The sequence below is a fragment of the Dipodomys ordii genome, unplaced genomic scaffold (genome assembly GCF_000151885.1).
Source record: "Dipodomys ordii isolate 6190 unplaced genomic scaffold, Dord_2.0 Scaffold66, whole genome shotgun sequence".
Lineage (NCBI taxonomy): Eukaryota > Metazoa > Chordata > Mammalia > Rodentia > Heteromyidae > Dipodomys > Dipodomys ordii.
Genome location: NW_012267282.1, coordinates 1,169,884 through 1,182,168, shown reverse-complemented (window position 1 = coordinate 1,182,168; position 12,285 = coordinate 1,169,884). Strand labels below are relative to the sequence as shown.

Sequence of the window (12,285 nt, the reverse complement as noted above, 5' to 3'; positions counted from 1 at the left end):
CCTGGCAGCGCCGAGGGAGAGGACCGCCCCTCCGGTCTCGCGGTAGTGCAAAGTGCATTGCTCTAGTGGTGTCGGGGAGGAGAGTGTTAGGAAGTGCTTGAGTCATGAAAGCCCTAGTTTGGAATTAAATCTCAGAGGTGTGGAGGCTGTCCGGACGCAGGGGAGCCATTCACTTCACCGCGCCCAGCCGTTTCAGCAGTTCCTTCCCTTTGGAAAGCAGCCCCTTTCTCCTCGAGGACATTTCCCTGCCTCTCCCAGGACTACCAGAACCCAAGGATGACGTAGGTGACCCCGAATGGAGGTGGGCTGTGGGGGATGGAGCTCTCCTTGCTGTCCCTGAACCCTCGGGAGGAACCTAGTAGGTACACGTGACAGTTTATTGAGTATGCGGTCACTGCAAACACGGGCCACCCCGTCTCCCACCAGCAAAGGGAAGGAAGGGTTCGTTTCTTCTTTCGCATTTTAAAGCATGCCATGACAAGCACAGAGCCGCCCGCTCCACGGGCCTCGGAGCGAGGCCTGGCCGCGTGTGCTCTCGGTGTCTGTTTTGGGGGGACGGGGGCCTGGGGGCATCGCTTGGCAAACGAAGCCAGGTCACCATTTACTGTGCAAATTCAGACTAAAGCAGGGGCGCCCGAGCAGAACTGCTTGGTTGTGTGGGGGCCTGACACTGTTGGATACGTTCTTGGGCCGTTAGAATCCTACAGAAACTTGGGAGATGGCACACTGGTTGAAAGGAAAAAACAAAAAAAAACTAAGATGAACCTTAATTACAATCGAAGAAAGCTCAGAGGCCCGTATGGAGCGCTCCCGTTCTTCCCAATAACGGAGTGTGAATTTTCCCCAGCAGGCAGCGCGTGTTCTACTTCGGCACATGGAGGTACTCAGCCAGTGCCTCAGGGGGGTGGAGATTTACTCTGACACAGGGCATGACCCCTGGGGCCAGAGGCAAGGTAACATCCTTCCCCGGGGCTGGGGACCTCCCCACAGCAAAGCCCTTGTCAAGCGAGCGTTCCTTCACCTGGGGCTGCCAAGGAAAAGCAGCCAGGGGCTTCGAGCTTGCTTGGATTTGAAATCAAGGTCAAATTCTAATGGAAAACACCTAGGAATGCATCCCGAAGCACACCTGAAGATACCACCTGCGCCCACTGGTACAGGGTGTGAGCTGCGTGTCCTGGGACATCCTATTGCATTGGTAAACCAGAGCCGAGCCCGCGCTCCAAGCAGCTGTGCTTTGAGGTGAGCCCTGGGCGCTCTCCAGGTGGCGGTGTGGCGGCCCAGTACTCAGGCCGGTGCCCCGAGCCTTGGAGCCGACACCTGGTCACCTTTAGTCACTAGCCTGCTTCATCTTGAGCGATAAGGTTGTTTTTTTAAATGTATTGTTAAGTAAACATTTATTAGGTTGTGCTTTTTTCCAGGAGTGGTTAACAATGCAATATGCAGCTTTTAATTAAAGTAGACACTGGGACACTCTCTATGTAAACAAACAGCTCATTAAGAAATATGTTCTCAATGCTGCCTTTGAAATACTCTTGATAGAAATAGTAGGAAGTAAGTTTTAAGGAGGATCCGTTTCCATACGAATCCAGTTGCTTTGCAACTGAGACCAAGTTATTCACTAGCACTTTAGGTCCAATGGGTTTTTTTGAGACATATTTCTTCTCTCTCTCTCTCTCTCTCTCTCTCTCTCTCTCTCTCTCTCTCTCTCTCTCTCTCTCTAAGCCCACAGTGGAGCCTTAAGTCAGCCGTATGGGTCTGCTTAGGGTAGCTTAAGTCGGTATCTCTCTAGGTGTCTTCAGTTGCTCACTTACGTGACGGCTACATGCCTGATTAAGGTGTGAAATGAACGCTCTTCTTCTGTGTCCAAGATGAGCGAAGAAATAAAAATATATACGTAAAATAGAACAGATAAGAACTCGCGGAGATGGCGTAACGTAAAGATGAGACGCTAAGGCAGATGCGGGTACGCTAGAGGGCCCTAATGAGGGCCGGTGGCCATCATGCCCGAGTCTCGCTCTGCCTGGCCTGACCTGGGCCTCTGGCTTGGAGGGCTGACAGCCTCGGAGGCGAGGCCGGCCCAGGAGACCTGAGGGGCCCTTCCGTACGAAACAGACTTGGGGGTTAGAACTAGGCTTCTAGGCTTCGGTAGGCCCAACCCTTAGGGGAAGGACAGAGGGAGAACTCAGGCCGTCTGCTCCACACCCAGGACATGAGAATGTCCACATACGGCTTAGACCAGGACGGGAGGGGCGCAGGGCAGGAGGCCGCATGGGGACGGGAGGGGCGCCCAGGGCCGGAGGTCAGACACTAGGGAGGCTGACTTACCCGCTTGGCCTTGGAGCGCAGGGCTGGGTCTTGGGAGTAGTGGGATGGGGCGTCGGAGAGATACACCTCCACGTCATCAGGCACTTCCTCCAGGAAGTTCGAAGGTACCAGGCCTTTCTGCCCGTTCAGCTCCCCCTGCAAGCACGGGAGGGTGACAAGTACAACTATTTATCCTCTTAGCTTTCCTGAGGAGGAGACAGTTGATAATTGGCATTTTTCTTCTAAGTGGATTCCAATTCCTGTGCCCCAGAATCCTGGAGGGTGACCAAGTGTGAACACATGCAGATTTAAAACTTTGGCTTTATCAGACAAAAGAGCCTCAAAGGAATGCACATGTGAAAGAAAAGCTGAAATCTGGGCAACAATTTCAGGGGAAAAAATGTATCAGCAACATGTGTGATACAGGCTGAGTATCCTCTAAATACAGGGCTTTGCGAAGGTCGGAAGCCAGGTGGTGAAGAGCCAGGACCCCGAGACCTTACACCCCGGGGAGGTGGATGCTGGTGCGCAACAGGGAAACAAGGCTGGTGTGGTAATGTATGCCTTTCATCTTAACCGGCTGCAAAGCAAGAACGCCACAGTCCAGATCCACCCAGCAAAAGAAGCCCAAGACTCCATCTGAAAGATAGCTAAAGCAAGAATGGCCAAGGGCATGGCTCAGGTGGTAGACTTCCTGCCTAAGCAAGCAAGCACAAGGACGTGAGTTCAATAACAAAAAAAAACCCTCAGGAGAAAGAGAGCAAGCTAGTCAAAGTTTTCTGCAAGCTGTTTGAAAATTAAGGAACAAAACATGATTGAAACAGCACATCTCCACATCAGAAACTTACATAATAAAATCCATCTTCGTCGATCTCACCAAAAACAGTAATAATATCTCCTGTGCAAAACGGAAGCTCGGCCTGCAGAGACAGACAGAAAATTAAGATCGTTTAGTCACGCGGGCAAGCGGGTTTTGGAACTAGATCAGATAAAAGCAACTGGACCTTCTAGAAACTTCATACAGCTACTGCCTTCTGGTCCAAATTCGAGGTTTCTGCCATTTTTTACTGGCAGTGTAACTGTGAAGCTGGTCACCTGGCTGACCCTAAAAGCCCGGAACATTGGGGAATATTCTTTTCTCTAAAGGACCACCCCATAAACACAGCTCTCCAGTTTTACAAACAACCATATGGACTTGACTGTCAGTCAATGTCCATCTCTCTGGGATGGCCCCCGGCAGGCCCCAGCCTGCAGAATAGGCAGACGACACTGAGCATGGTGAGTCCCTGTCCTGGGGCTGAAATCGCCCCACACAGTCCACACTGTGGAACCTACAAGAAGGGAGAGCCAGAAACCCGGTGGGGGATAGCTTTCAAAGAGGGTTTGATTTCTAACAGGAATGGCGGCTCGTGAGTGTGCACGGGGCGGCGGGCCCCCGTGGCGTGAGAGCCGTGTGGATTGGGCCTCTGGCGCTGAGGAGGATGCGTTGGGCACCGTGGTGGCCTTGGGACCTGGACGGCAGGTCTGCCCACCCTGTGCTCTCTGTCCGTCCCCGCGTTGCTGTGTGGCTCTGACCCACCGGCCCTGTGGACCTCCTCCCTACCGTGACCCGTGTCACCACCCGTGGACGTGGACCCCAGGTGTCCTTCTGGCCACGGTGCCGCAGAGCTGGGGGCACAGCCTGTGGGCGAGGCAGCGCGCCCGTCCCAGACCCCCGCAGACGTCTGCAACCGCGGCCAGGACAGGCCGGAAACCTAAGGCCCGTCGGCCCACCCCGCACGGCGCTCGGCCTGCAGACGTGGCACCACCTGAACTCCTGACGTGACACAGGACAGCCGTCGCCGTGGCTGGGGTGGGGGGGCTGCCTGGCTCGGGGTTTCCACCTCTACAGCCGTGGCCGGCATGGCTACAGCCCGCTGTGTGAGCCCTGCGCCCCGTGGCCTGGCCGGTACCTCCACGTCCACGTTGGGGGAGCTCTCTCGGGGGTCATAGTCATACAGGGCCACCATTCTTCGCGTTGATGAGGCGTGGGGCCGGCCACCGCGCCAGCTCCTTTCTGTGAAGGAGGAAGAGGAAGCCCAGCTGAGGTCAGCTCAAACGGCAGCTCTGGGGGGGCCACAGGCAAACCCTGAAGGAACCAAAGCTCGCCCCCCCAGAGCCAGCCCTACCCCGCACGCCCTCCCAGGGACCCCCATGGGGGTCCCCGCATGGCCCCCCACAGCCCCGCATGGCCTCCCACAGCCCCCAGGGCCCCCCACGGCCCCACATGGCCTCCCATAGCCCCCAGGGCCCCCCACGGCCCCGCACGGTCCCCCACAGCCCCCAGGGCCCCCCACGGCCCCGCACGGCCGGCCCCCACTGTGAGGCAGCTGCTCCGGGGCGCGGGGCCACACTCACCAATTTTCTCCACGGGCGTGTTCAGCGGGAGGAAACCTTGTCTCAGCAGCTGCTCCATCATCTCCTCGTCGGCCGCCTGGATCTCGGACACCATGTTACAAGGGATGAGGCCGAGCCGGGAGCAGGTCTCCCCCCGGTAGAATCCGTCCGCATCCTTATCGCCATACACCTGGCGCGGGGAGGCGGCGCACGGTTGGCCGTCGCTAATCACACAGCCCGCGGGCAGCGCTGCCGTGGGCCAGCAGGAGGCGCCCACCGCGCTGGGGCTGCGGCCTGGACCTCGTTCACCCTCAGCCCGACCCACGGTGGCCCATGATGTGGCGTGGGCCTGAGTGCGTGTGCGTGCGTGCACCCGCACCCCGGAGCTGTGGCTCGGCCCCCCACGGCCCCGCCCCGCGCCCCACCTTGATGATCTGTCCTTCCTTGAAGGGCAGCTCCTCCTCGGCCGCGTCGGGGTTCGGGGACATGGTGAGCGGGTCGTAGTCAAACAGAGCCACGAAGATGCGGGCCGGGAGGTCCTCGGCGCCGGGGTCGGTTTCCGACTCCTCGTAGAAGTCTGGAGAGAGGCGGTCCCGCGGGGTGTGCTCACCTGGCAGCAAAACGGAGAGGCGGTGACCCTGAGGACGCCCGGCGCCCGTGCCGAGGGAGAGGCGGTGACCCTGAGGACGCCCGGCGCCCGTGCCGAGGGAGAGGCGGTGACCCTGAGGATCCCCGGCGCCCGTGCCGAGGGAGCAGGTGTAGACCCGGCTCTCACCTGCCGTGTTGTTCTTTCTGGCGTAACACGAGCGGGAAAGAGATGTGAGGGCTTGGGGTGAATCCCAGGAGCTGAAACCGGAAACCCGGCCCCAGGCCCGGCCCGGCCAGAGCCAGCCCCACGGCGGGAACCCCGGGCCCTCCGCCTTCCTCTGGTGGCTCCTGGGGAGAGCCAGCCAGAGCAGATTGGGCCTGCAGGGGTCAGGACGTTACACCCACGCGCGCACACACCCTCGGCAGCAGCCGCCCTCACCCCGCAGAGTGCAAGGCTCGAGCACTTCCATGCTTCGCACACACTCGTGTCCTCACGTGCGTGTGCTGAGCGTGGCATAGTCACCGAACCACAGCGGCTTCCGCCCGGCTTTGGATCGAGGACTTCCTAGCACGTGTGGGCTTCAGGTCCGCTTCTAGAAGGACCTGGCTTCTAAAAAGGACTCTTTTTGACATGCTGTTCTATGAGCAGATCTGTGTGCTGGGTCATGGGTGAGGCCTGCGGTTCCCCCACTTGGGCAGGAATGGGGTTCAGGAACCCCGGCAAGCAGCAAAAGCAGGAGAGCTCAAGAGCCTGAGGAGAACACGTTGTGTCGCCCAGAGTGTCCACCTGTCTGGCTTGTCTTCAGCTATCCCAGACGCCTGCAGCCCTTCCCTCCACGTTGGTGCTGGGTGGGTGGTGGTTCTGAGAGGTTCTTAGGGAATTGTGACCAGAAAACCCGTCTGTACAGGGTCGGTGTGGTGGTGGCCTTTTCCCAGTGTTTTCTGTTGGCAGGTGGTGCAGGCTGTGTGCACGTGTTTGGGGGGCGGGGGGGGGGTGTAGAGGCAGAGCAGCAGGTGCAGGGGCTGGGGTAACGTCTTGACCGTGCAAGCAGATCTCAAGGCCAGAGTCAGGCCAGAAAGGCTGGGGGCGGGGCAGCCCTGGCCCCTCCCACTCTCTCCAGGAAGCACAGGTGTGCCAGGCGCTAGTGGCTCACCCCTACAATCCTTCAATTCAGGAGGCTGAGATTGGAGGATCATGGTTTGAAGCCAGCTGGGCAGGCAGATTCCTGACTCTTATTTCCCATAAATCAGCAAAAAGCCAGAAGTGGAAATGTGGCTCACGTGGTAGAGCTCCAGCGCTACCACTTTTTGCCTTGAGTGAAAAGGCTAAGGGACAGCGCCTAAGCCCCGAGTTCAAGCCCCACCCCTGGCACAAATACGTAAACCAACCAATAACTAAATAAAACACACTGGGAGCCGTGCCTTTCAGATGCAGTGAACCGCCTCCATCGTGGATGGAGGACCTTCAGGATGTCTGCTCGTCCATACTTGGTTGTGTTCTGTTCTGTTCTTTGTCCGGCCGTTTGTTTTCTCCAGGAACTCGGCTTTCCCTGGGAGACCTCTGGTTTCCAGAATTGTGGAGCAAAATGTGGGTTGACACTAATGCAGAGCCCGGCGGTGCTGGTGACAATCAATCCATGTGCACGGGGCCGCTCACGCCAGGGCCAGGGTCTGGGGCGGCTGTGCCTTGGGCCGTGCAAAGTCACGTGTGGCAGCAAGGTGGGCTCCAGAGCCTTGGCGCCAGTGCGCCAGGAATGAGTCACCGCACAACGTTCAGTTCGACGCCCTGGGAGACTGTGCCGCACATACCTCTTCCGGACACTCGCGTTTCCCCTACGCCTGGCCACGAGGCCTGCCTGGAGGGCAGAGCCTGGCCGCTCCTCCCTGCACTCACCAGTGCGGAGGCTGGAATCCAGGTCCACACAGACCCGGAGCTGAGCATCTGCCAGGAACAGCTCCTCACACCTCGCTCCGGGAAGAGGGCATCCTCGGGACAGGGCATGGGGTACGACAGCCCGAGTACCCCGCAGAGCCCTGAGGTACTGGTGGAAATTCATGCTCCGGAGGTCAAGGCTGGAAGCCCAGCCCTGAACGAGGAGCCCGGTGTGGTCACGGGGGCGTGGTCAGGCTATTTCTGCTCACGGTTATCCTGCAGCCTTGTTTGTGTGTTGTGTATATGATGTACATCTTATGCATAAGGTGTGTGTGTGTGAAATGCAGGAGTGTGAAATACATTTGTATGTTGCGTGTATGCTGTACATCTTGTATGTAAGGTGTGTGTGGAATATGGAAACGTGCCTTTGTGTGTTTGCATAGTGTGCATGTGTGCTGTGCATACTGTCTATCACTGTGCATCATGGGGGACATCATGTGTGTGTGTGTGCATGTGTTCTGTGCATACTGTCTATCACTGTGCATCATGGGGGACATCGTGTGTGTGTGTGTGCTGTGCATATTGTGTATCACTGTGCATCATGGGGACATCGTGTGTGTGTGTGCATGTGTGCTGTGCATACTGTCTATCACTGTGCATCATGGGGAACATCGTGTGTGTGTGTGTGTGCATGTTTGCTGTGCATATTGTCTATCACTGTGCATCATGGGGGACATCGTGTGTGTGTGTGTGCGTGTGTGCTGTGCATACTGTCTATCACTGTGCATCATGGGGGACATCGTGTGTGTGTGTCATGTGTGCTGTGCATACTGTCTATCACTGTGCATCATGGGGGACATCGTGTGTGTGTGTGTGCATGTGTGCTGTGCATACTGTCTATCACTGTGCATCATGGGGGACATCGTGTGTGTGTGTGTGTGCTGTGCATATTGTGTATCACTGTGCATCATGGGGGACATCGTGTGTGTGTGTGTGCGTGTGTGCTGTGCATACTGTCTATCACTGTGCATCATGGGGGACATCGTGTGTGTGTGTGCATGTGTGCTGTGCATACTGTCTATCACTGTGCATCATGGGGGACATCGTGTGTGTGTGTGTGCATGTGTGCTGTGCATACTGTCTATCACTGTGCATCATGGGGGACATCGTGTGTGTGTGTGTGTGTGTGTGTGCTGTGCATACTATCACTGTGCATCATGGGGGACATCGTGTGTGTGTGTGTGTGTGTGTGCGCGCGCGCGTTCCCACGCATGACGCTGTCTACTTCAGGCTGACTCACAGGCCCTGCTGTCGGGCAGGACACCATCTGGAGCTGTCACCTCAGGACGGGACAATGCTTGTAACTTGACCTGACCTTCGGCCACACCGGAGCACCAACCGGCCACAGTGGCCATGTGACAGTACCACGGCTCGATCCACTAGATAACTGAGCTTGGAGCACCGGGATCAGGGAGCAAAGGTTGGGGGCTGGAGTGATGCTGAGGGTGGAGGAGAGGGGAAGAGAGGGGCTTCCCCCCGGGACCACCCGGCCTTAATGCTTGCATGATATGGCCCCAGCCAGTGCGCTTTGGGCGTGCCAGCAACTCTGCATCACTGGGGACTTAATGGATATTTGGGGTACACCGCCACTCCAGCTCTGGCCTCCACTCAGGCTGGGACTCTGGAGAGTCGGTGACGCCAGTCTTGGTGGCAGCGCTGGGGAGTGGGTATCCATGACCACGAGGCTGGTAGCTGCGAGACAATCCAACCAAGAGGCTTTGCTCTCTTCACAGGCCATCCTTGTCTTGTTTTTGCCAGAAACCACTCAGAGTTTTCTCTATGTAAAAATGCTATTCCTGAGGGGTTGTGTGTGTCTGTGTGTGTATGTGTGTGTGTGTGTGTGTGTGTGTGTGTGTGTAGACTGAAGACTAAGTAGGCACATCTCTGCTGGAAAGAAAGAGTAAGACATGAAGCAGGCACTCACCGAGAGCGGGGGCCATCGCCGGCCGGGGCCTGTGCGGGCCGGCGCTGCCGTGGGACACCCTCCGGCCCTCGTGATCCGCTCTGTCTGCCCGTCCAGCCAGCACGGTGTTTCCTAAGATCTAGAGACAGAACAGCACAGTCACGAGTCTGCCTCAGCCTTCGGAGAGAAAGAATAAGTCAGCCAAATCAATCCAGACTGGAAGCAGAAGCTTGAAAGGCAACTAAACTTAGCTTTTAACTGAAAGGTTAGCTGAATGGCCTGGGAAGAAACAGACTGGGCCCCGGGGGCTCCTGGTCCCGCATCGGCGCCACTCTGGGGCACGCGGTGGGGCCAGGGGGACAAAAATGCGTGGGTGGGGTGCTGTGTTGCTGCCCCCCTGTGGGTCACATGGTTCAGATGCGTGTCTGGCGCGGGGCACCTGCACACTCGAGTGCCAGCCCTCTGCTGGCTCTGTGCGTCCTGCCTCAGCTGCCACACCACAAGAAGCCCACGGCAGTGCCCCCTCCATCTCCCAAAAACCCAAGCGGGGGACACTCCCGCAGGCGTGGCCACACACGGGCCCATGTGGACGCCAGGGCCTGGCAGGGGGCCTTTCTGGGCATCCCCACCCCTCAGTGGCCTAGAGGTTGGGACCAGCAAGGAGCCTCTGGCTCCTGGGAAGTGGCCCCAGGTCACCGGTGCAGGGAAGGGGCACCAGTGACGCAGGCCAGAGGTGGCGGCTCTGGACCACGGTGCTGCTCCCATGCCCAGCATAGCGAGATGAGCACTCTGAAGAAAACACACTGGAGTGATGAATGAAGACCTGGGCACCAAGGCAGAGGGGGGTCTGCATGCATCCTGGAGACGGGGGCCAGCAGGAAAAAACCCTCAGAAATGATGAGCTTCTTTAATAAAGGGCCTCTTTCTTAAAATTATGATCGAAGGCTAAAAAACAACAACTAAAAGTTCCAAAACAATGAGACAGAGAGAAACAGAGACAGAGATAGAGAGCGAGACCTCCAATAATCCAACCACCATAAAATTTTGCTTAAAAACCTTCCGTTTTGGAAACTGTGCATATTGCCAAACTTTTGGGTGTTTGTAGTTCAGCTAACCCTTAATTAAAACTTAGATTCAGTTGCCCTTGAATTGAAGCAGCCATACACCATCGTTACTGATCTGGGGGTGGGGAGTTACTTCTCTAAAGCAAAGCAAAGAAATCGTCAGCGTGGTCAAGCGATTGAGAAGCAAAGGGACTGAGAAATCAAAAGTGCGGGGAAACCGGGGACAGCCGGCCGAGAAGAGGCCCCGGAATGGACAAAGGAAAAAGGGTGGGAGATGGAAAACGGATTGGTTTGGCAAGCGTGGGTGGAGAGGAAGATGACGTCACACACCAAAGGGCCGTCTGCAACTCTGGGAGGAGGCTGGGCGTGGCGGTCAGCGGCCCTACTGTCGGGCATGGCTGGGCTTTTCCTCCAGACACCCCGAAAGTCTTCGTGGCCAGTAGCCTCGTCCCAGCCATACCTCCTGGGCAGGGGCCTCTCCGGGCTGAGCAGGGTGCCATCGCTTCTGAAGACCTCACTGGGGTCCACCTGCTCCCCCAAATCCTCTTCAATGCTGCTCTGCCGCGTCAGCGTGGGCCGCCGCGCCAGTGGAGGCTGCCGGCTTCGCCGACAGGGACAGTGACCGAGGCCCGGGCTGCACTTGGCCACGGCGCTCCTGAAACTAAACCAAGACTCATCCTCCTCGCTGCCGCAGTCCAGCCCGCTGTCCGGGCTCCTGGTGGCCGAGCGGCTGAACCGGCAGCCTCTGTCTTCCAGGAGGTCCTCGGCGTGGGCAGGCCCCTGGCCCCTGTGCTTGGCCAGCATCCAGGAGCCCTGCGGGGCCGGGTGCCCCCAGCAGGGCCGGCCGGACCCCTGCCCCATGGCCAGCAGGGCCCTGGCGCGGGAGGCCCCCGCGGCCTGCCTAAGCAGCGGCTCCCCATGCTCCGCGTCCTCCTCCGCTACCTCGGGGATACTGAACAGCCGCTTACTGCGGTGGGGGTGCTGGGGGAACTCGGGCTGCTCCAGGAAAGCGCCCTCCAGGCTCCTGGACTTAGAGCATTCCTTAAGGGCGGGGGGAGAGCAGTGAGCGACCAGACATGAGGCAGACGGGTGGGCGGGCGGACCAGGAAGGAGAGAAAACACACACAGAATTAGTCCCCGCGCGAGGTTCCGTGGGGCGGCGGCTGGGATGGAGCACAGGTCACAGAGAGGCACCTACAGGAGGCGGGGCAGCACACGGACAGCCAGCGGGGCGTTAGGAACAGAGGCCATGCAGATGGACCCAGGGCGAGGGGCCCAGCCTAGAGGCAGGCAGGGCGGGGCTGCCTGCAGCGCCCATCCAGGGCTCCCTGTGCGGACGTGTGCGCCCACTGCCTGAACTGCGCCCTGACAGACATCCCAATGTGAGCTGCGTCTGGGAGGACGCTGCATCTCGGGTGTGAGTTGCATCTAGGATGACTGCATCACGGTGTGAGCTGCGTCTGGGATGACCCTGCATCATGGTGTAAGCTGTGTCTGGGATGACTCTGCATCACGGTGTGAGCTGTGTCTGGGATGACTCTGCATCATGGTGTGAGCTGCATCTGGGATGACTCTGCATCACAGGTGTGAGCTGCGTCTGGGATGACTCTGAATCACAGGTGTGAGCTGCATCTGGGATGACTCAATCACAGGTGTGAGCTGTGCCTGGGATGACAATGCATCACAGGTGTGAGCAGCGCCTGGGATGACTCTGCATCACAGGTGTGAGCTGCGTCTTGGATGACCCTGCATCACAGTGTGAGCTGCGTCTGGGATGACCCTGCATCACGGGTGTGAGCTGTGTCTGGGATGATTCTGCATCACGGTGTGAGCTGTGTCTGGGATGATTCTGCATCACGGTGTGAGCTGTGTCTGGGATGATTCTGCATCACGGTGTGAGCTGCGTCTGGGATGATTCTGCATCACAGGTGTGAGCTGCGTCTGGGATGACTCTGCATCACGGGTGTGAGCTGCGTCTGGGATGACTCTGCATCACTGGTGTGAGCTGCGTCTGGGATGACCCTGCATCACAGGTGTGAGCTGTGTCTGGGATGATTGTGCATCATGGTGTGAGCTGTGTCTGGGATGACTGTGCATCACGGTGTGAGCTACATCTG

The 12,285-nt window shown here is 58.0% G+C and overlaps 1 protein-coding gene across 1 annotated transcript in view; it reads right to left on the bottom strand.

Moving 5' to 3' along the window:
* Window positions 1-1,830: 1,830 nt before the first annotated feature.
* Rimbp2 (RIMS binding protein 2) overlaps window positions 1,831-12,285 on the bottom strand; it is a 39,302-nt gene continuing 28,847 nt past the window's right edge. The window contains exons 11-17 of the mRNA XM_013023196.1: window positions 9,126-9,243; window positions 5,106-5,290; window positions 4,702-4,870; window positions 4,257-4,360; window positions 3,153-3,224; window positions 2,326-2,460; window positions 1,831-1,857 (exon numbers count right to left, since the gene is read on the bottom strand). Coding sequence (XP_012878650.1) covers window positions 1,831-1,857; window positions 2,326-2,460; window positions 3,153-3,224; window positions 4,257-4,360; window positions 4,702-4,870; window positions 5,106-5,290; window positions 9,126-9,243 — 810 coding nt within the window. The remainder of the gene's footprint in view (window positions 1,858-2,325; window positions 2,461-3,152; window positions 3,225-4,256; window positions 4,361-4,701; window positions 4,871-5,105; window positions 5,291-9,125; window positions 9,244-12,285) is intronic.